This window comes from Saccopteryx leptura, chromosome 5, assembly GCF_036850995.1.
Source record: "Saccopteryx leptura isolate mSacLep1 chromosome 5, mSacLep1_pri_phased_curated, whole genome shotgun sequence".
Classification (NCBI taxonomy): Eukaryota; Metazoa; Chordata; class Mammalia; order Chiroptera; family Emballonuridae; genus Saccopteryx; species Saccopteryx leptura.
Window position 1 is genome coordinate 10,693,273 of NC_089507.1, and position 22,510 is coordinate 10,715,782.

The following is a 22,510-nucleotide window of genomic DNA, read 5'->3' on the forward strand; positions in this document are numbered from 1 at the left end:
CCCGAGGGGCACAGCTTCTAAACGCACAGGGCCACCCACCATCCCGGGTCTGACACACCCGAGGGGCACGGCTTCTAAACGCACAGGCCCACCCACCATCCCGAGTCTGACACACCCGAGGGGCACGGCTTCTAAACGCACAGGCCCACCCACCATCCCGAGTCTGACACACCCGAGGGGCACGGCTTCTAAACGCACAGGGCCACCCACCATCCCGGGTCTGACACACCCGAGGGGCACGGCTTCTAAACGCACAGCGCCACCCACCATCCCAAGGGAGACCTGTGCTTTCACGGTGCTGAAAAAACGTATTCCAGGGTTCGGGCCAACCTCCTGTCGAATGCACCAGACTACTGACGGCTAGCAGCCCGTGATTCTAGCACATGGATCTACAAGTGTGTGCAAGATACGCTCTGGTTACAGAAGACAACACAATCAATGTAGTGTATTTATTAGGAAGGTAAACTCCAAACAGTCACGCAGGGCTCCCTCCCACACTTGGCGGCCGACAGGAAAGAGACGTCTTGACCGAGCCTGCGGGTTTTGCTCACACCACAAAAGGAGTCTTAAGGCAGTTTAATTCGAGGCTGCAGAAACGACATTTGTGACATAGACATAACATTCAAAGATGACTCAGGCCCCCAAGTGTCTCCAATGCCCAACCAACCTCTGAACCAGCCAAGCCGACAGCCGTTGTCAGGGACAGACACACAGTCTCAACAGGAATTCAACAAGACGCCAGGACAGGGGGGCCTCAGGGGCCTCTGAGACTTAGGGCGCCAGCACGGATGGACCGCGGGGCTATCTGTAAAGTCCCACCCACACATCCTTCCTTCACACGGACATCTGACACTGACTCGGGACAAGAAATGCACACGGGGTAAGAGCAAACCAGGCCTCCCTCTCTCACATCTCAAGCAGGATTACAGAAAATGGGGCCAGATGCCGCTGCACGGAGACACCTCGGCGTTCCTGGCGGGCCCCTCGCAGGCACGGAGCCACAGCTTAAAAATACGCGGGGGTGAGTTCCGTCCTTCCCTCCGACGTGACCACCTGGATCAGGCTTCCTGAGCTTGGTCGGTTTTTCTCCGTGATCCAGTCGTAGAAGGTTCTAGAACAAGCAAGACAGGCTTTACATTCTGAAAGGGAAATCTGACACAGGCTTATCTTCCTGCGAATGGCGTGGGAGGGCGGAGCCGCGCTGCAAAGGCCACTAGGGCGTCAGGGACACACAACCAGGTCCCCAGTGAGGTCAGCACTGGACTCGTTCTGATTTCTGAGTGGCAATATCTGGCAGGATTTAAACTTTCACTTTTGTAATTTTTTGCTAATCCTTTATAACACAGTGGTATAATTTTAAGTAATTAAAAAAACTTCAATTAGTTCACTCTAAGAGACAGACCCGTGCACAATACTTGATACTGTGCTATATTACCTTCTCAGATACTTGAAAGAAAGGAGAAATTCATTCTCTCTCTATCTCTCTCTCTAGCAAACATTTATGGAGCACCCGTGGCTGTGTCCAGCAATGGAAACAAAAATACAAAAACACAGACTATTCCTATAAAATACATTAAATGCTAGAACAGGGACACTTACTAACTCTGTGTGGGGAAGGGTAACTAACCCTGCCGGAGGAGTCAAGAAGACCCCCTCGGGGAGGCAGGAATGAGAGGAGTCAAGAAGACCCCCTCGGGGAGGCAGGAAGGAGAGGAGTCAAGAAGACCCCCTGGGGGAGGCAGGAAGGAGAGGAGTCAAGAATCCCCTCGGGGAGGCAGGAAGGAGAGGAGTCAAGAATCCCCTCGGGGAGGCAGGAATGAGAGGAGTCAAGAAGACCCCCTCGGGGAGGCAGGAAGGAGAGGAGTCAAGAAGACCCCCTCGGGGAGGCAGGAAGGAGAGGAGTCAAGAAGACCCCCTCGGGGAGGCAGGAATGAGAGGAGTCAAGAAGACCCCCTCGGGGAGGCAGGAAGGAGAGGAGTCAAGAAGACCCCCTCGGGGAGGCAGGAAGGAGAGGAGTCAAGAAGACCCCCTCGGGGAGGCAGGAAGGAGAGGAGTCAAGAAGACCCCCTCGGGGAGGCAGGAAGGAGAGGAGTCAAGAAGACCCCCTCGGGGAGGCAGGAAGGAGAGGAGTCAAGAAGACCCCCTCGGGGAGGCAGGAAGGAGAGGAGGCATGAGAGACCCACGAGGTTGAACAGCAGCTGGTAATTTTTAACCTTTCGGGGGTAAAGTTCACATCCCTCCGACAATCCCCCAGCGGGGACCTTGGACCTTGACGGGAAAGCACTCAGCCGCCTGGGGCAGTCCTCAGTGCCTATCTGTACTCTCCAGACCAGAACTGATGTCCACCAGCCGAGGCTCTGGAGCTCCACTCTGAGGGCTCAACAGCCAACAGAAGACCCCCAGGCTCACAAGGCAAAGCGCTGCTAAAACTCCCCAAAGTGCTGTGGTACGTCATGACCCCGCCTCCGGGGGCCGGGCAGAGCTGGGGGGTGCCTCCATTGGCCCGTCTACCCTCCCAGCCCCCCGCTCTATGAGAATCACCCTGACGTACCAGGTACACTCAGAGGCCAGTGAACTCCCCAGACCACCTGTGTTGGTAAGCCAACAGAACCCAGCACGCCCGCAAGGCCGGCCCACCAAGGGTGGAGAAAGGGGGCTGGGAGCAGCATGGCCACCGACATTATGACTGTGACACTCACTCAACCAGGAACTCCAAGGGCGTCCAGGAGCTGAAGTCAGCCTCGGGCATCGACTTCCTGTTCATCGGGGTATCCAGGGTGACCCTGCAGTGCAGAGATAAGCTTGTCATTTAGAACGGCAGCTGCCCGACCTCCCGGGCCAGGAACACACACAGGAGCCTCTGGCACCATCATGTCAGCCTTTTACGTGGAGAGATAACACGATGACAATCAGAGCGAGGCCGGAAAGCCATCTGCATGGCCAGAGGTCACATCCGAACATAATTCAGTGAGGGCTTTGTGACTCACCCTTTAGGCAGACAGGAACAAAATGAAAGAGCCACATTTTTGGCTTTTTAAAAAATTTATAGTCTTTACTGAAGTCAAGTCTTCAGTAAAGACTTTGCTGTGTCACGTCTTCAACCGCTCCCTAAAACGCGGCAGGCTCGTTTCTGAGGGTTTTCGAAGGGTCGCCCACAGTTCCCCATGTTCTCCCCCCGCACTCCTCCCCACCCCTCCCCAAAGACTAAACACAGTCTCTCTTCCATGGTGACCTTACAATGACGTGGAAGACAGGACCACCCATGTTAAACTAAAGCGTGTAAGCTACTTTTAATTAGGAGAAAGCATGGGGACGGATGGAGGGAAGGAGAGAAAACGAGAAAGAAAGAGACGAGAAAGGCAGACCCACCCACCGGCCAGTCCGCGCCCTGGCTGCCGGGCTCATGCTGCACCTGCGGAAGGCTCTGTGGGGCCCGGGGTGAGTCTGAGGGGCCCGGGCTGAGTCTGAGGGGCCCGGGCTGAGTCTGAGGGGCCGAGCTGACCCACGCACACGTCCCGGGGGAACTCTAATGGAGGCGGGCGGGCGGAGTCCCCAAGCACTTACGGGAGCACAGCGATGGCCGCAGACCTGGCCGGCATGCCGCTGCTCCTCCCCGCCAGGCTCTGGCAGAGCTGATGGACGGCGCCCTTGGCCATGCCGTAGCCGATCATCCCTGGGGAGGGGGGGGAAACAATTCAGTGACCACCGGCCACCATCCGTGCGTCCAAGGACACCAGGGCCCAGAGAAGGCCAGGAAGACGAGAAGGATGGACACTTGTGGAGAGGGCGTGGGAGGCGCCTAACACTTCAAGTGCACCCACCTTCACCTCGCACTGAGCATGTATCACAAAAGCCACCATGTTGGTCCTACTTTTATTTCTGTTGTTGAGAAAGCCAAGGCACAGACGGGGTGAATAACATACCCATGTTCTCTCTCTCTCTCTCACACACACACACACACACACACACACACACACTTGCTCCGAGGCCCACCCAGAGGCAAAAGGCCTGGTATGAGCTGGGTTCTGAACCCCTGGATCGTTAACTGCGTGTGAGTAAAACCAAGCTGTCATTTGGAGTCAGGCTGCACAGGTTCAAATCCCAGCTCCTCCACTTACCACTAAAGAAATCCTGAGCGAGTGTTCATCGCCCCTCTAATCCTCAGTTACCCCATCTGTGAAATGGGGACGCAGTACTTCGTACTTAATTCCGGGCTCGGCACAGGGTAGGCACTCAAATAAATGTTTCCCACCAGATTGACAGAAGTAATGTGCCCCCGAGTCCAACGCCCTGCGTGAACTGCAGCACTGAGCGGCTGGGATAGACGGGTACAATGCACCCACTCGGCGGCCTGTGCCCCCACTGAGGAGCGGATGTCCACTGAGGGAGCAGGGCATGCCTTTTATCGGGACAGGTTTCCTTGGCCCTGAAGACTGTGGCAGGAGCAGGGTCTCTCCTCTCCCCAGCCCCCTCGGCACCCAGCTGCAGGCGCTCACTACCTCACTATGACAGCAACAAAGGACGGTTCATTGCCCTCAACACCTCTCCTCCACAAAACTTCTTCCAGAAGTCAGCAGCCTCTGGACAGACGCCCAGCACGTGTGCTCTCCAAAGGAGGGCCGCTGAGGAGGCACAACGGTGCGGAGGGCGGAGGGGACCGCCCCCGCCGAGGGACCAATCACCACAGCGCTTCCATAGCAACCCCGAATTGCAAAAGCGGGTCAAGGTCTCCTCGCAGAGTATTTCAGGTAGCAGAGTATTTCACCGTTCCTGCCTCCCTGTTGAATCCGGGGCAGGGGGCCAGCAGGGGCAGACAGGTCGCACTCTGCAGGGACTAACAGAAAGCAGCTCCAGTCTCATCCACCAGCCGTGTCCCCAGCTCGCTCCGGGGGGGCTCTCAAACGCCACTCAAACAGCATGAGGGCGGGCTCCCACAGAGACGGAGACGGGCCACCAGCAGCCCTAGAGGTTTTAACTCTCCAGCATCCTACACAAGGCAGGCCAGGAGATCACTTGCAAAAGATGAAAAAACAAAAGTATTTCATAAGAAGATAAATACTTTCTTCCCAATTATAAAATGATTAAGGTAAGGCCCCTTGAGCCCGATGTCCAAACACAGCAAAACAGGAGTGGTCACTCTCATTTTAATAAAGTTTATCCTCTGGTAGATAATGTATAAATACAACCTTGGAAGTAAGAAGGTGGGGCAGTTCTCTGAGTATCTTTCCAAGTGAAAAAAAAAAAAAAACTTTTCATTTTTGAACAACTTCTCTTGGGTTTGAAGGACTATAAACCTCTTCGTCATTTACTTTCAAATTATACATGGATTTCCCCAGATTTTTCGGGGTCTGAATCAAAGCTGAAAGATTTCGTGACTCAGATAAGTGTAATACCAATAATGAAAGAACGTAGAGAGGAGCACACATGTTCACATCTGGAGCAGGAGTCGCCAGGCAGAAGCAAGCCTGGAGTAAACAGTAACACCAGTTCACCTTCAAGGCTGACTCCCTGTCATGTCTTTCTTTTTTTTCTTTAATTCAGTGAGAGGAGAGGAGGCAAAGAGATTCCTGCATGCTCCCAAACCAGGATCCACCCAGCAAGCCCACCAGGGGGCGATGCTCTGCCCATCTGGGGCATTACTCTGTTGCAACTGGAGCCATTCTAGCATTGGAGGCAGAGGCCATGGAGCCATCCTCAGCACCCGGGGCCAACTCGCTCCAATTGAGCCATGGCTGCAGGAGAGGAAGAGAAGGGGGGGGAATGCAAGAGGGGGAGGGGTAGAGAAGCAGATGGGCGCTTTTCCTGTGTGCCCTGACCGGAAATCAAACCTCAGACATCCACACACCAGGCTGACACTCTACCACTGAGTCAACTAGTCAGGGACGTTGTCATGTCTTTCTAAGCCACTTACATCCATTAAGATGTTTGCAAGTCATAACCACGGTACAAAGGGTTTTATTATTTATTCCCATTTTACAGATAATGAAACAGGCTCAAAGAGGTTAAAGTACCTTGCCACATATCACACAGTAAGTGGCAAAATCACAGTAGAAACCCAACCTGTGTTGCTCCAGAGCCCACAGTCTTAACCAGTATCCAAAACTATAAACAAAGACAGGTATTTACAAAGCAAAGGAGAGCTGGAGACTGGTCCTTCAGAAAAAAGTCTTGTGGTCCTAGGGTTTTCTTTCTTTAAATGTCAAGCTATGACTCATTTCTCTATTGACTTTCTAGTGCCTCTGCTCTCTGTAACCTTTATTAAAAATCAGAATTCAACGAAACTAACATCTGACATTTACACAGCTTTAATGATTGCAACAGCCGCGGGCTGGTTAAGATCAGATGCACTGAGAAACGTCCTAAGAAAATGAGAGGCAAGAAACGGTTGATTTGTAAGAGCCTCACAGTTGAGTGACTTACATGACAATTGAAAAAGGTGTTGAAGGTCTCTAGCACCCTGTGGAGGCTGGAAAACAGGCCCCCCTTATATTAAAGTCTACTTTAGGAGGGGAGGCAGACACTTTCTGTCTCTGTGCTGTACCCTCCAAACCCCAACCTGAATTCCTTCAACCGGATCCAAAAGGGAGTGTCATGGGTTGAATTGTGCCACCCCCTCCAAATTCATATGCTGAAGTCCTCACCCTCTGTACCTCAGAATGTGATTGTATTTGGAGATGGAGTCTTTTTTTTCCTTTTTTTCCAAGTGAGAGGAAGAGGGGAGATGGAGAGACAGATTGCTGCATGTGCCCCAACCAGGATCTACCTGGCAACCCTCATCTGGGGCCGATGCTCTGCCCATCTGGAGCCATGCTCGCAACTGAGCTATTTTTAGTGCCTGAGGTGGAGGCTCCATGAAACCATCCTCTGTGCCTGGAGCAAATGCACTTGAACCAAGCGAGCCATGGGTGTGGGAGAGGAAGAAAGAGAAAGGGAAGGGGGAGAGGGAAGGGGTGAAGAAGCAGATAGTCACTTTTCCTGTGTGTCCTGACTGGGAATCAAACCTGGGACATCCACATGCCAGGCCAATGCTTTACCACTGAGCCAACCGGCCAGGGCTCCAGATGGAGTCTTTAAAGAGGTAATTAAGTTAAAATGAGGTTATTAGTGCGGGTGGGTCCTAACACAGTGTGACTGGTGTCCTTATAAGAGGAGACTGGGACACTAACAGGCACAGAGGGAAGACCAGGTGAGGGCACAGGAGAAGACAGACCGATGTCTAGGGGAGACGCGCCAGAAAGCAAGCCAGAAATCAACCCTGCTGACACTTTGATCTTGAACTTCCAGCCGCTGGTTTTACGAGACAAATGTCTGTTGCAGAAGCCACCCAGTGGCACTCTGCTATGGCAGCCCCAGCGAAGGGACATGAGTAAAAAACACAAAGGAAATGGACTGTGTGACAATAATGGAAGAAGCACGCAAATTAGAGATGACCAGGATTCTGGCTCCGAGTGGGATGACAACCAACTTACTGCATAAACCCAGACGGGTGAGTTAGCTGCTCTAAGATGACAACCAACTTACTGCATAAACCCAGACGGGTGAGTTAGCTGCTCTAAGATGACAACTAACTTACTGCATAAACCCAGACGGGTGAGTTAACCGCTCTAAGATGACAACCAACTTACTGCATAAACCCAGACGGGTGAGTTAGCTGCTCTAAGATGACAACCAACTTACTGCATAAACCCAGACGGGTGAGTTAGCCGCTCTAAGATGACAACTAACTTACTGCATAAACCCAGACGGGTGAGTTAACCGCTCTAAGATGACAACCAACTTACTGCATAAACCCAGACGGGTGAGTTAGCTGCTCTAAGATGACAACCAACTTACTGCATAAACCCAGACGGGTGAGTTAACCGCTCTAAGATGACAACTAACTTACTGCATAAACCCAGACGGGTGAGTTAACCGCTCTAAGTTTTGGCTTCCTTACGGAGAAATCAGAACAGGTGAGGAATGACACGGGCCTCGGGATGAAATGGGAATGCACGTGAGACAAGTGACCTATGGGGAGACTCCCTTCCCGCACACCCGGGGCACTCACACACTCACACCTCCGACCTCTGACCTCTAATGCCTCCCAGCCACTCCCAGCAGACGTGACCACTGTTGTCACAATTAAGGAAACTACAGCCGAAATCCGGTCAAGGCCACACCGCTCGGGTGAAGAAGCCACCCCGAGCCTCTCTCACCCTACAACCAACATTGTTTCCAGCTGTCGAGCTGCTTCCCGGGGACACAGACACAATGTGACAATACCCGTTTGTCAATTAATTCCTGTTGACTACAACACTATTCTTCCCGAGTGGATCATGGCTAAATAAACTAGATGGGGGGTGGGGCAGATTACAGCATTCCTTAACCACCAGGAACACAAGGACAACGTAAATAAAAGGATCAGGAGTCCTAAGGAGAGTCAGACCGAAGGAAGCAGAGCCGACCCGCACAAAGCACCTCGAGGGCAAGGGGCTTCGCTACCCCTCATCTCAGGCAAACGCCCAGCAGCCCCAGGGAGCAAGGACTAAGCATGTTCCCATTTCACAGACGGGGAAAGGAAGGCTTACCAGGAGTCCCATCCAGGGCGGCCTTGGCCCCGGCCAAGGTCAGGAGGCCTCCTTCCTTGAGGTGCTTGGTGGCCAGGTGGCTGGAGATGGTCGACGTCCAGATGCTCTGCTTCCACATCAGGTCACAGTTTTTAAAGAGAGCTGAGTGAGAGAACAACAGGTAGGCTCAGCACCGGCGGTGGACAAGCTGAAGGGCGAGATCAAGCCCTGGCGCCGACGCACCAGCCTCTCCCGGCCGTGACCGCGACAGGGTCCCGTGCAGGCAGCACAGGCGTGGCAGGCAGAGAGACGCAGGTTCGAATCCAGACCATGCAGTCACCGGAGTCTCAGCATCCTCACCTGCAAACCGGTCACACTTGACCCAATAAATGAGGACCGCTAACAGACACACGGGACTGGCTTTAATCTGAAGACCACTCGACTCTCTGAAGGGCTTTACGATCTGGAATAAGACCCGGCGTGTCTAAGTCAAGTGTCGTCCGTGATAAAAAGCTGTGACCACCTGGACCCCGAGAGCACTTTCACAGAGCTGTACTGTTCACAGTCGAATGTTTAACACCAGCTTTAAAGACCTTTTAAAAAGAAAGCTGAAGGCCCTGGCCGGTTGGCTCAGCGGTAGAGCGTCGGCCTGGTGTGCAGGGGACCCAGGTTCGATTCCCGGCCAGGGCACATGGGAGAGACGCCCATTTGCTTCTCCACCCCCTCCCCTCCTTCCTCTCTGTCTCTATCTTCCCCTCCCGCAGCCGAGGCTCCATTGGAGCAAAGATGGCCAGGGCGCTGGGGATGGCTCCTTGGCCTCTGCCCCAGGCGCTAGAGTGGCTCTGGTCGCGGCAGAGCGACACCCCGGAGGGGCAGAGCATCGCCCCCTGGTGGGCAAAGCGTCGCCCCCTGGTGGGCGAGCCGGGTGGATCCCGGTCGGGCGCCTGCGGGAGTCTGTCTGTCTCTCCCCGTTTCCAGCTTCAGAAAAATACAAAAAAAAAAAAAAAAAAAAAAAAGAAAGCTGAAACGGCAGCCATTTCACGCCTATTTTAACTCTCTGGCCTTGCTAAAAATGTAAGAAGAAACAAATGGTAACACATGTGGCTTCAGCGGCTGGGCAGCTGTCCCCTGCCTCCTGACAAGGCAGGAGGAACCCCGGGACACTGTCCCCAGACAGAAAGCCCTCCCAATGCCGATGCCGTGGGAGCAGTCTTCACCGCACAACGACCGCGGCACTGTGCACTGCGTTCCCCGACTGAACAGGACTGACACAGAAACACTGACGGCCCCGTGTTTATCACTCCTTATTCCCAAAATACACAAAGGGCCGTGAGGGTGGTTTTGACAACCTGACTGCCCCCCAAAATGCCAGCTTCACGGTCAAGTGCGGTTCACGGTAAATCGACTCCTTGTTACATGGCTTATGGCTTTGACCACCAAATGTAGGAAAGCAATGACAGAATTAGAAAGCTATCATTTTCCAACCCCCACTGGAGTAACTGATTCAGGCAGGGATTGTCCGTGGCTACTTAAAATCCTTAGGGTTTCAGAGATGTGGGTGTCTCGAGGGGTTTGGGAAGATATTCACACATAACGCAAAAGCACCATCCCGCAGGTCACTTACTGTCTGCAAACAGAAAAATGGATCTTTACAACAGAAGTCCACGAGCTACCTACACCCTTACCCAAGCATCAAATGTGCCATCACTGTGGAGGCAGGGCCATCTGACAGGCACACATTGCTGAGGAAGAATTCTCCCCTCCAAAATATTGAACCTGGATCTGAGTCCCTAGACTTAAAGCCCAGTGCACAGGCAACACTAGGGATACAAGAAGGTGAATGACGCCTTAAAGAAACAAGGAGACACATTCATTTGTACATATTCTATAGCAGGAGTCGGGAACCTTTTTGACTGAGAGAGCCATGAATGCCACATATTTTAAAATGTAATTCTGTGAGACCCATACAACGACCCGTGTACGTTATGCACTATCCAATAAAAATTTGGTGTTGTCCCGGAGGACAGCTGTGATTGGCTCCAGCCACCCGCAACTATGAACATGAGCAGGAGGAAATGAATGGATTGTAATACATGAGAATGTTTTATATTTTTAACGTTATTATTTTTTTTATTAAAGATTTGTCTGCAAGCCAGATGCAGCCATCAAAAGAGCCACATCTGGCTCGCGAGCCATAGGTTCCCGACCCCTGTTCTATAGGAAAACTGCTCTGACTCACCAAGTCTATCACAAGAAAAAAAATTCTAGATTAAGAGACTAAAAACAACAACAAAATGAAGCATACACCCTGACTGGACTAGGTTTAGGGAAGAAAAAAAATAAGTATAAAAGATATGAGTAAGTTGGAGAATTTGAATATGGGTTGGATGTCATTAATCTTACAGAGTTACTATTAATTTTCGTAGATACGGTAATGGTACTATGATTAACATAGGAAAATGGACATTCTTGGGGGAATGCTCGCTGAAATCGGTCAAGTGTCAACTTACTTGCAAGCGGTTGACAAAAAAAGACACACCCCATAGCACCCACGTGTAAGGAGGCCAGAGAGAGCCAGTCTGGCCAGCGTCAGCGATTTTGACTGTGCAGGGTGGGTCCCGGGTGCTCACTGAGCTCCTCCTCCAGCTTTTCTGCGGGTTTGGAAATGCTCATCATAAAAGTCATAAAAAGCTGGGAAATGTGCTCAGCTCTCATGGAAGCTCAATTCTGAGTTCCCTCTGACCTGCGGGACGATCTCTCCATTGCACACGCATCCCCCGATTCCCAGTAATGCAAGGTAAGATTGGGGCGGGACTAATACTGATTTCACTCTGCCACAATGTCCCCTCCCTCACTGACCCCCTTTATGGGGAGTGTTTTCCGCACCTGTACAGTGGGGTGTTCACCCCTACCCACCTCACAGCGCTACCGTAAAGACTCTGGCAGACACACAGGGAGCCACCTGGCCGGGGGCACAGAACCGACCCAACCCCCGCCCGCAGGACGAAGAGCAGAGCAGAATGAATGATGAACCCAGAGAAGGACTCACACTTGGACTTGGCATTGCCCCCGGCCCAACCTCCGGCCACACAGAGGATCGCGTCCACCTTCTCTTCACCCAAGAGCTTTCCGACCTCGGCAGTCACCTTGAACAAAAAGGATGAACAGATGTCAGGGAAACAGAAATAGGTGCTTCAGTCCACTTTCCACCTCCTTTTCAGACAGTTAACAGAACCTGGCAATGAACACTTTGAAAATTGGGTGTGGGACCAATCGCCAAGAACCATTTGGGTTAGTGAAGGCCATCTACATGTCAATGTGATTTCTATAAAGTAACCTAGAATCTTCCTTTGGACAGTCTAAAGGGCGGGGCTATAAGCATTCTGGAACAAAACATTTAATAATAATAAAAAATAGAAGAAAAGTCGGAAAAAGTTTAAAAAGTCACCCAGAGCTTCGATTCCTACAGCTTACCTTCTGGCATATTTCTTTTCAGCTTTTTCTTTATAAATCACAGAATCCTAATCTGAGATCATCCTACTCTTCCCCCAGGACACAGATCCCTCCAAAAGGAAACGCCAAAGAGAAATTATTATTTTAAAGCAAAAAAAAAAAAGTCAGTAACAAAATGGCTTTAAGTCCTGAGTACATGGGGCTTCATTTTATTTGTTTCTGCTGGTATAAAAATTTTTTTAAGTGTTGAAAAAATATATATGTCTTCCTGCTACAACTTGTGAAAACCGAAGTCTGGGAGGCCATCCTGGGCCTGGGCCCCGACGCTCTGCCCTGTTTCCCTGGGACAGCTGAGACTCTCCGAGCCTCCGGACACCGAGCTCCTGTGGACTCACTCCAGGGTGACACATCTGCCTCAGCAGCAGGCGTCCAGTCTGGCCCCCTCTCCCCCACAAGGTCTGAGGCCTCCGACTACGCTTTCAAAGAATCCTTAGGCAACGGACACCAATCTTTCCCTCTGCCTCACACATGAAGCTTTCCTTCTAAGAAGTTCTGACACTCCCTTGGCCTCTGTGTGTGAGGATCTCACCTAATCCCGACTTCTCTCCGCTGACCTTCTGCCTGTCACCCTGGTTCCCCAAGCTGGTCCCTCCCTTCACTCTTAAGCCACGACCTGTTGCCAAGAGCCCAGATGCTCTGTTGCCAAGAGCCCAGATACTCTGTTGCCAAGAGCCCAGATGCCCGCTGCCGGAAGTTGGATTACCTCCCCTGACGCCTGTAAGTTCTACTTTTCAGGAAAGCCTGGTACCCACAGCAACAATGCTCATTTGACTTGTTCTTTTTTGCCCCTACATCTGTGCATTTTTAAATTCCTCCCCCTTGAAGGGATTAAGCAAAGAAAAAAAAACACAGACACAGACAACAGTGTGGGGACTGCAAGGAAGGAGAGGGGGTGGGGAGGTGGAGGGGGGAGGGGGGACAGATGGTGAGAGAGAGACCTGACTTGGGTGGCGAACACACAGTGCAATATACAGATGATGTATTATTATAGAATTGTACACCTGCAACCTGTATAACTTCATTAACCAACGTCACCCCCATAAAGTCAACAAAAAAGTTTTTAAACATAAAAATAAATAATTCCTCCTCCTTAAAGTCTGCTTTCTGCCCAATAGTTTTCTAGATTTCGTGCCTCCCTCCCATCTACATCTCTTCACTGTCACGAGGGAACTCCTGCCCAGGAGGCCAAGGTGACATGGATTAGAACTGCATTTCCTCTTCTAGAGCTTTACAAACACACACTGGATGTCATGCAGTTGGACAGGAATTCTTAATTAGAGCTGAAAAGCACTATACAGTCAAGTCTCAGATACGGACAACTTCACATTCAGAAAAGCGCACCGACATCAGTACCTGCAACCAGCAAGAGCAGGAGAGAGGCCTGCAGGGAGCCGCGCTGGCCTGGCCGCTCCGGGCCCCGCCTCCGTGCGCTCCACTTAGCCTTGGTTACTTTACTCACACGGAGCTGTTTTGTGGCAAGGCAGCTTCACATGCAATTAGGACACAGACATCGAACCCGGAGCAGACACCCTGCCCCGGTTCAAATCCTGGCTACGCCACCTACCGCCTGTTTGACCTTGAGCAAATACCAGGGCCCTTCTGTGCCTCAGACTCCCCATGTCTAAAAGAAACATAAATTAGAAACTTCTGTTCTTGGGGGTGTTGTGGACATTAAGCGAGATAATGTGAAGAAAGCACTTAGAATGGTGCCTGACATCACAAGTTTTATTATTAAGCCCGCTAAGGCCAATGGTATAGGAAACATTGGGACCATATTATGAAAAGTAAGAACAGCAAAAATCTATATCCTGGCAGAAGGTAGCTGGCTCTTTATAGTCTAACCTATGTCAAACTGATGCTTTAGAAAGAGGAAGTGAGCAGGACAGTACCCTCACGATCTGGGGTTTTCTTAGGACGTGTGGCTATGTGAAGAAATGGGCTGGAAGGAAATCTCACATGTTAACTGCATAGTGGGATTTGACTTGATTTTCCCCTTCCTTTGTTTTTACTGTACTTCCTACATTGTATTGAATACATGTATCACTTTTAAATTTTTTTCATGTTATAATAAACAGGTAAGGACCACCAAACATCAGACCCCCAACCGTGTTCCGATGACTCGGGAGAACGTAACTAAACACAAAAACAGACCCTGGGCTCGTTCAAGTTGTTAGTCAGTGGTCAACAAGTCTCTTGTTGGGAGGTCCGTGCTCCCGCCTCCACCACCAGCTAGCTTGTTGGCCGTGTCCCTTAGTGCCTGAAATTCAGTCCCGAGCTACACATGGGACCGCCACCCCGCCCGCCCGCCTCCCTGAGCGCTTGTGTAAACACGGCCCATCACACAAAGAAGGCTGTCATCTCCTGGGGCACGGGGGCTGGGGCGCTGCTGGCACCGGGACCACAGCTGGCGCGTCCTTCAGGCAGGGACCATGGAGGAGCAGCTCTGCCTCTGGTACCAGGACATCCTCAGGCAGCAGCCACCGGGAACAGCTCCGCCTGGGGTGCCAGGCCATCCTCGGAGCTGCTCACACAGCTCCCTCGTGGGGGGACACCATCTCAGGTCACCACTGCCTGAGATAGTCACAGAGCTCCCTTTGCCTTCTTGTCTTACACTAAGCGTTTTACAATTCAAAATAACCCGTCTTGTTAGTATTTTTGCTTTGAGCTAGGTAGGGCTCCGTGTTTCAGAATGCATCCTAACTACTAAATAATCAGTGATGGAGACACAAAGACGTTTGCCACGCTGTATCTGTTCATAGTAAACATAAAAAAATGTCAAAGAAGTTAAATGTTCAACTGGCAGAAACTGAGAAAATTGCAGCCAAGCCCCAAAATTAAAAATTACATGTTGACACAGAGGGATTTTTTTTAAGTGATCTGGAAAAGTACTGAAATTAAATATAATTTTATGTAAATTTTTAAAAAGGTGATCATAAAATATAAAATACAAGATCATCTCAACTTGTAATGCTAGCAACATAATTGTACCCACAGGAAGGAAAATGGGCCAAAATGTGAACAGTCAGCTAACTAGATTATAATTTATCTTCATTGCATTTTTTTCACTTTTTCCAAATTTCCCTTAATGGGTACCCATGGCTTTCATAATTAGAGAAATAATACTCAAAAAAGAAGAACACATCATCACCAGTGAATACTTCTCCCCAGGGCACCTTCCCACAGGCTTGGCACCGGCTTTCCTGGAATTACCTGGTCCGCCTGCTCGGTAAACGAGTCTGTCATTTTAACGACAACACTGGCACTGGCCTCTTCATTCTCCACCACGTCGATGCTGGCCACCCACTGGAGTAAAGAAGAAAACAGCTTGGGTCAAGACAGTAAGTTGCGTCGGCCTAGCGTGCGGAGGACCCGGGTTCGATTCCCGGCCAGGGCACACGGGAGAAGCGCCCATTTGCTTCTCCACCCCTCCGCCGCGCTTTCCTCTCTGTCTCTCTCTTCCCCTCCCGCGTCCGGGGCTCCATTGGAACAAGGATGGCCCGGGCGCTGGGCATGGCTCTGTGGCCTCTGCCTCAGGCGCTAGAGTGGCTCTGGTCGCAATATGGCGACGCCCAGGATGGGCAGAGCATCGCCCCCTGGGGGGCAGAGCACCGCCCCTGGTGGGTGTGCCGGGTGGATCCCGGCCGGGCACATGCGGGAATCTGTCTGACTGTCTCTCCGTTTCCAGCTTCAGAAAAATGAAAAAAAAAAAAAAAAAAAAAAAAAAAAAAAAGACAGTAAGTTGTTATTCCTTTAAAGAGCCACGCCCAGAAGTAGGGGCAGTAGGGACAGACCAGAAGCTTAAAGGAAAACCCGCCATTTACTGACCTCTTGCACTTACAGGGAGGTTTGACCTGAGCCTCCCCTCCCCCAGCCCAGCCCATTCTGCCTCCAAACTCATCTTCCTCTTCCTCCACTCTCACCTCTGAAAGCCAAATGCACTTCCAGAGACGGCCCCCGGACAAGCGCCAGAGCTGATATATTTTGTTGCAATGACCCGACTCTGCCGTTCTAATGGGAGAGGTTCTGATGGGAGAGCGGCCACAGACCACAGGGGAGCCATGAGCATGTCTGTGCTGCGTCCCCATGAAACGTCCCAGGCTGAAATATGAAGTTCCTATCACTTTCACGTCTCACGACATGATTCCTGTTTTGATTTGTTTTGCACCACTCAATGTAAAACCAGTCTTAGCTCCTGGGCTGGACAGAAACAGATGTCCGAGGAGAGATTTGGACACCTGCCGGGAGCACGGAGGGGTGGCTTGAGGTTTGAGACTCAGGCCTTTGCGTTGAATCCGGGCTCTGCTGTCTAGTGGTTTCTCAGGCTCAGCTCTGCGGAGGGACCTCACTTGTGAAGTGGGGGGTAACCATTAACAGGGTTAGTGTGCGAATCGAATGAAACAGAGGAGGGTAAGGCTGCCAGCACGGGTGGCAGGTGGCGGGTGGCGCACGGTTCTTACTCAGAAAGCCCCAGGCCCTCAGGTCCCCAGGCCCCAGAGATAAAAATCACAACCACAAGCTTTGAAGGACAGAGCATCCATTAAAGAACACTCACTACTTCCATCTCAGCAGCCACGGGAGAGACAGAGACAAAGGCAAGTGTCCATCCCAGAGCTCCCAGGAACGGAAGGGGTGGGGCTGAGTCGCGGTCAGTCACCACCAAATCAAAGGTAAAGCCAAGTGTCCCATCAGCGGGACATGTCTCCACCAGGGGAACATGTGCATACCAACAGGACTAATGTATTAAAATCACTGCATAGAGTAAAAGAAATTAAGACTATGTAAGGGATCTGGTATGTGGGAACATAGTACCTGGCCGTTGGCTGGACGGACCTCCTTAAATGTTATGATTGTCGGCCCTGGCTGGTTGGCTCAGTGGTAGAGCATCGGCCTGGTGTGCAGGAGTCCCGGGTTCGATTCCCGGCCAGGGCACACAGGAGAAGCGCCCATCTGCTTCTCCACCCCTCCCCCTCTCCTTCCTCTCTGTCTCTCTCTTCCCCTCCCGCAGCCGAGGCTCCATTGGAGCAAAGATGGCCCGGGCGCTGGGGATGGCTCCTTGGCTTCTGCCCCAGGCGCTACAGTGGCTCTGGTCACAACAGAGAGACGCCCCGGAGGGGCAGAGCATCGCCCCCTGGTGGGCAGAGCATCGCCCCCTGGTGGGCGTGCCAGGTGGATCCCGGTCAGGGAGTCTGGCTGTCTCTCCCCATTTCCAGCTTCAAAAAAAATACAAAAAAAAAAATGTTATGATTGTCACCACTTTCCATCTACGCAGACTCCCTGGGTTACAGAGCAGGTGTGTAGCAGGAAAGGGGTAGTGTGCTTAGATTCCCTTAGAAGCATATTCCTGCACAGATTCTGAGCTAGAAGAAAACCCTGGAACCCCCTCTCTCTGGTCCCAGGACGCCCTCACCAGGGCTACTGCGGCTGCTGCTAACCAAACCCTCAGGAAAACACCTGCATGGACTTCGAACGAGTGACAGATACAGCAGGAAGACACATGCTGGAGTCTCCACAGGGAATGCTCTGATCCCTGTCAGCAGGCTGAGGGTCAGGGTTCCTGGCCTTCACCAGCTCAGTTCCTACTTGCCCCCTTCAGGGAGGGAATACTTGAATATGCCAAGTAGTTGAAATAGTCTACAAAACAAAGAAGCCACCAGTATTTGAGGGGCTGAGCCTTGGAAGTATCAGTTCCAATGGAAGCTAAAGGAACAGGGGCCCAGATCAATATATATCAATAACAGGGGGAGGAAGAAACATTTCTCTACCCATCTAGGTTCTTCCGGCTGGTCTAACAATTAAATCAACATGAGACAAATTAACAAGAGAAAATAACCTAATTTAATTACAGACGTACACATGGGAACCCCACATACACCAGAGGTCAGAGAGAGAACGTTAAAATGACATTTTGAGCTAAGGACAAGGTAAGGCGCCTTGGGACCTCAGTGGGGGGAAAGGTCATTTGAAGGACATAAGAAAAGCAGGTGTCTGGTCATTAGAAATTGGCACTGTCTTATAGATAGGTCCTAAAAATCTATTTCTGGTAATAACTCTATGGGCAAGGCCCCTAATTTAAATTTTTAAAGGGAGAGCTAAAAGTCTTTCCTGGACCCACAGGGTCTCTACTACCTTCAGCTCAAAATAATTCACCTGGCAAAGTGGCCATCTTGGGGGTGGGGGGTGGGGCTCTTCTGAACCCCTTCAACATATAAAATAAATATATATTTAATAGCTAGCATTTAAACACGTGGAGTCAGATAATTCACATGCTAGGACACCAATGATCTCATGTAATCCTTACAACTCTCCAAATGGGCACATGCTATCATTGCCCCCATTTTACAGACGTGGAAACAGGTTTGTGGAAGTTGAGCAATCAGTTCACGGCGGCAGGACTAGTAGTAACCAGAGTCAGGCAGTATAATTTCCAAATCCTTCCTTCTCCTTCTCTTCTCTCCTCACCTGCGCCCCTCTTCCCCCCGGCCGGGTAATTCTCTCCTGCGTCATGCCAGACTTCCCGGGCCCAGCGCTGTCCGAGGGGCGGACCCCACCTCCCCCGCTACAGAGCAGAGGCCGCGAACCTCTGGCCGCCGCGGGCACGTCCTCCCCGGAGGAATGGACGGGCGGAATTATGCACGCACTTGCAAGCACCCACGTGCGGCGGTGCCCAGGGGCCCCCGCTTCCTCCAGACTGCCCTCCCAGGATTCATCGGAGGGCGCCCCCCGCACCCCAATCCCCGCCTGCCCGCCCCTCCCGGCGGACCCCGCGTCCAGCCCGCGGAGTTACCCAGTTGCGGGCCCGGAACGCCTGCACGCATCGGGAGCCCAGCGCGCCCCGGCCGCCATACACCAGCACCCGGCGTGCCTCGCCCGCCGCCGCCGCCATCCCGCTCTCCTGCTCGGCTCCCGCTCGCCTCCCGCGGCTCCGAGCGCCCGGAGCCAACGCCGCGCGCCCCGCCCCGGCCCTGCCGGCCAATCCAGCCAAGAGGGACCGCGCGGCGGCCGCGCCCCGCGCCTGCCCGCTGCTGCCGCCTAGCGCGCCGCCACGCTCGGCGAGGAAAGCCACCCTGCGGGACCCGCGCGCTCGGCCGCGCCCCCACCCGGCTGGCCCGCCCCGGGGGCGGTGCATCGGCCGGGCCCCGCCCCCTGCCGTTAGGTTCGGGCTACCCTGGGCGTGCAGGGCGAGGAGCTAAGGTGGAGAGCAGGGGGTGCGAGAGGGGGGATGGCCCCAGGGTCATCTCAGCATGTTTCTCTTCATAAGAATAAGCCTGCTGCCTGACCACCCTGTTTAATAGCCTTGTGGCCCTAAGCAACTTAACTGCTCTGTGCCTTGGTCTCCTCGCCAATAAAATGGGAATACTGATGGCCTACCTTCCTAACGTTTCGGAAAGGATTTAAAAAGCTAATGCTAGAGTACTTAGCGCTTGTGTAGCCAGTTAGTAGGAGCTCAGTAAATGCTGGTCGAGCATTATTAATGCAGTTATTGATATTTTCTCCAGTACTGCTGTTACAATAACCTGGGCCTCAGGCATTGTGAGATCCAGGTGTATTGTGTTTTTTTTTGGGGGGGGGGTGTTTATATGTCTATTTTGGGGGCATATTTAAGCGTTAAAAATGGCCAAAGGAGTGATACAAAAATTCTACAATACTATATTTTAAGTGTTTATACTTTACAAGTCAATGATTTTAATACAAAAAAAAGAGGTGAAAAAAATCGCGGAAAATTATTACAAGCTTGCTTAAAGCTGTGAGGACATAACAGGCCCTAGGTCCGGTAGGAACACAAGTTTAATGATGACAAGTCCTGTAACACTGTCCTCGGACTCCTGTGACTGTCTGTAAGCCCCCATTTGACAAGGACATAAAAGGTCCACAGGAACACGCTGGAGCCCCCCCAAACAGCACCACCTGCCCCACCAACAGGGTCTGGCATTTTCTCTGTGACAAATTAGTTAACTTCTAGAGACAGGAGGTAGGGGAAGAAGCTGTCCTGTGCATTTTAGGATGTTTACAGCACCTCTGGTCTCTACCTCCTAGATGCCAGTAGCATCATCCCACCCCTCCAGTCATCACAATCAAAAATATCACTTGAGGCCTGACCTGTGGTGGTGCAGCGGATAACGCCTCGACTTGGAATGCTGAGGTCGCCGGTTCAAAACCCTGGGCTTGCCTGGTCAAGGCACATATGAGAGTTGATGCTTCCTGCTCCTCCCCCCTTCTCTCTCTCTCTCTCTCTCTCTCTCTCTCTCTCTCCACTCTAAAATGAATAAAGTGTTTTTTTAAATAAAACAAAGAAAATATCACCAGATATTTCCAAATGTCCTTGAGGGGGAGGAAAGGCAAAGTGACTCCTGGTTAGGAACCACTGCCCTCGCACTGCTGTAACCTCTACAGCAGGAACCCATATTATATATACACATCTCTGTGTCACCCTCCACCCAAACACAGGCCTGGCACCCAGCAGACACACAGATGCTTGCTCAGTAAACTTGTGCCGGACGAGGCGTGCAGAAATACGTCCTTAGAGGACAGGTGCCTTGTGCAGCTCATTTTCTGATCAGAAGCTTCATTACCAGCACATTGACTTGCTAGAAGACTGGATGGGGAGAACACTGTTTATTTAGGACCCTCTGTGTGCTGGGCGCTGGGCTAAGTTATCTGCGTGTGCTATTCTGTTTTACCTCGCACAACAACGCTGACAGGTTAGGAACCTGAGTCATGAGAGTCCCATACACTCGCCCAGAAGAGTAGGAATTTGAACCCAGGTCTTCAATAGTTCTGCTTAACCACGCGTGCACTTATCACAGCAAGGGCTTGTTGAGAATCAGTTGCTTCCTAGAGAATCTTTCTAAAAGTAATTGCTTGATCTCGAAAATGCCACAAGTTGACATAGATCCATCTTGTGGGGCCGAAATGTGATGCGAAGGCATTGTACATGCCCCGCCCCTCAGAACCCGCTGATCGTTACAATGAGAATAGCATGACGGGTCAAGTGTGAATGTGCTGAGCACTCCTTTAAAATGTGTATTTTGTTATTTGTTACCAGAAAAACATTTGCTCTTTGAAAGTCACTGTGGTGAAGATGAGCTATTGCAATCAGAGAGCTGAATCCCAGCCGCAGCCCTGACCTGGCGTTTTTCTGCCATCCTTCTCCCGGGAGGAGAGAGGGAAGGCGCCCTTGTGCCTTCCACAAAGGGTTTCAGAGCGTCAGATGAGCAAGCATATGCAAAAGCCCTTTGTAGGTGGGAGGGCTCTGCGGAAGCTTCAGAGGCACTTTGGGGGAGTTCATTGTGGAGAGAACACAGAGGGAACCCCAGTTATAGGGAAGGAATCTGGCATTTCCATTCCCACATCTCGCTTACCCCTCAGCGCTCTCCAGGTGATGGATGTTCCTGAAATTTCTATTGATTAGCAAGGAAACCTCCTGAAATGCCCTCTGGACTTCTGTGACCAAGAAAAAGGAATTTTACTGTGACCCTTTTGCCCCATTTTGCTCCCCAAAGCTATTGACAGTGGCTATTGCCTGTCTCACAAGATATTAAGTTGACATTTAAACAATAGACTGAAAGTCAAAAATTGAACGCCACAGTGTAAGATAGAAATTAGGGACTATTTCATTCCTCGTGCCTACAGATTAAAAGAAAAAGAGACCTCTTCAGTTATGAGAAGAGAGAAAGGTCCTAGCAAAATGTTCATTATTTTTATTTATTTATTTATTTACTTACTTACTTACAGGGACAGAGAGAGAGTCAGAGAGAGGGATAGACAGGGACAGACAGACAGGAACAGAGAGAGATGAGAAGCATCAATCATCAGTTTTTTGTTGGGACTCCTTAGTTGTTCATTGATTGCTTTCTCATATGTGCCTTCTTCAGCAGACCGAGTAACCTCTTGCTCAAGCCAGGGACCTTGCATCGAAGCTGATGAGCTTTCTTTCTTTCTTTTTTTTTTTTTTTTTTTTTTTTTGCTCAGGCCAGATGAGCCCGCAATCAACCTGGCGAGCTCAGGGTCTCGAACCTGGGTCCTTCCGCATCCCAGTCCGATGCTCTATCCACTGCACCACCACTGTGCCACCGCCTGGTCAGGCAAAGTGGTCATTATTTACTAACACATGGAAAAATCACTTTCCTTTCCCATTTCCATGACACGACAGGTAGAGGGCAGAAGAGAGGAATGTGAGTGTTGGGGTCCAGGTCGCCCCAGCAGTCACCAATGGACCCATGCTGCAGTGCTATCCGCGCAGACTCACCCAGTGACATATCCAGGAATCATAAAGCTTTGTTTATACATTTCAATTAAAAGCCTTGAGCACCTCACAGTATTAAAAATGGTCCTGGGGATTCTGACAGCAGTGACATTTTACAGAAGGAAATGCCCGGGCACGCATCAGCGTGATCGACATTTGACACCAGGCCATATTCAAATACTAATTATTCCATTTCTTTTTCCCCCGT

The 22,510-nt window shown here is 51.2% G+C and overlaps 1 protein-coding gene across 1 annotated transcript; it reads right to left on the reverse strand.

Annotated features, from left to right (window-relative positions):
- Positions 1-435: 435 nt before the first annotated feature.
- QDPR (quinoid dihydropteridine reductase) lies at positions 436-19,038 on the reverse strand. The gene is made up of 7 exons (XM_066385730.1): positions 18,844-19,038; positions 15,270-15,362; positions 11,596-11,692; positions 8,568-8,708; positions 3,565-3,673; positions 2,700-2,783; positions 436-1,111 (listed from the first exon to the last, which is right to left on the reverse strand). Exons 1-7 carry the CDS (start codon positions 18,940-18,942, stop codon positions 1,006-1,008), a joined length of 729 nt encoding a protein of 242 aa, XP_066241827.1. The 5' UTR covers positions 18,943-19,038; the 3' UTR covers positions 436-1,005.
- Between the last annotated feature and the right edge of the window lie 3,472 nt (positions 19,039-22,510).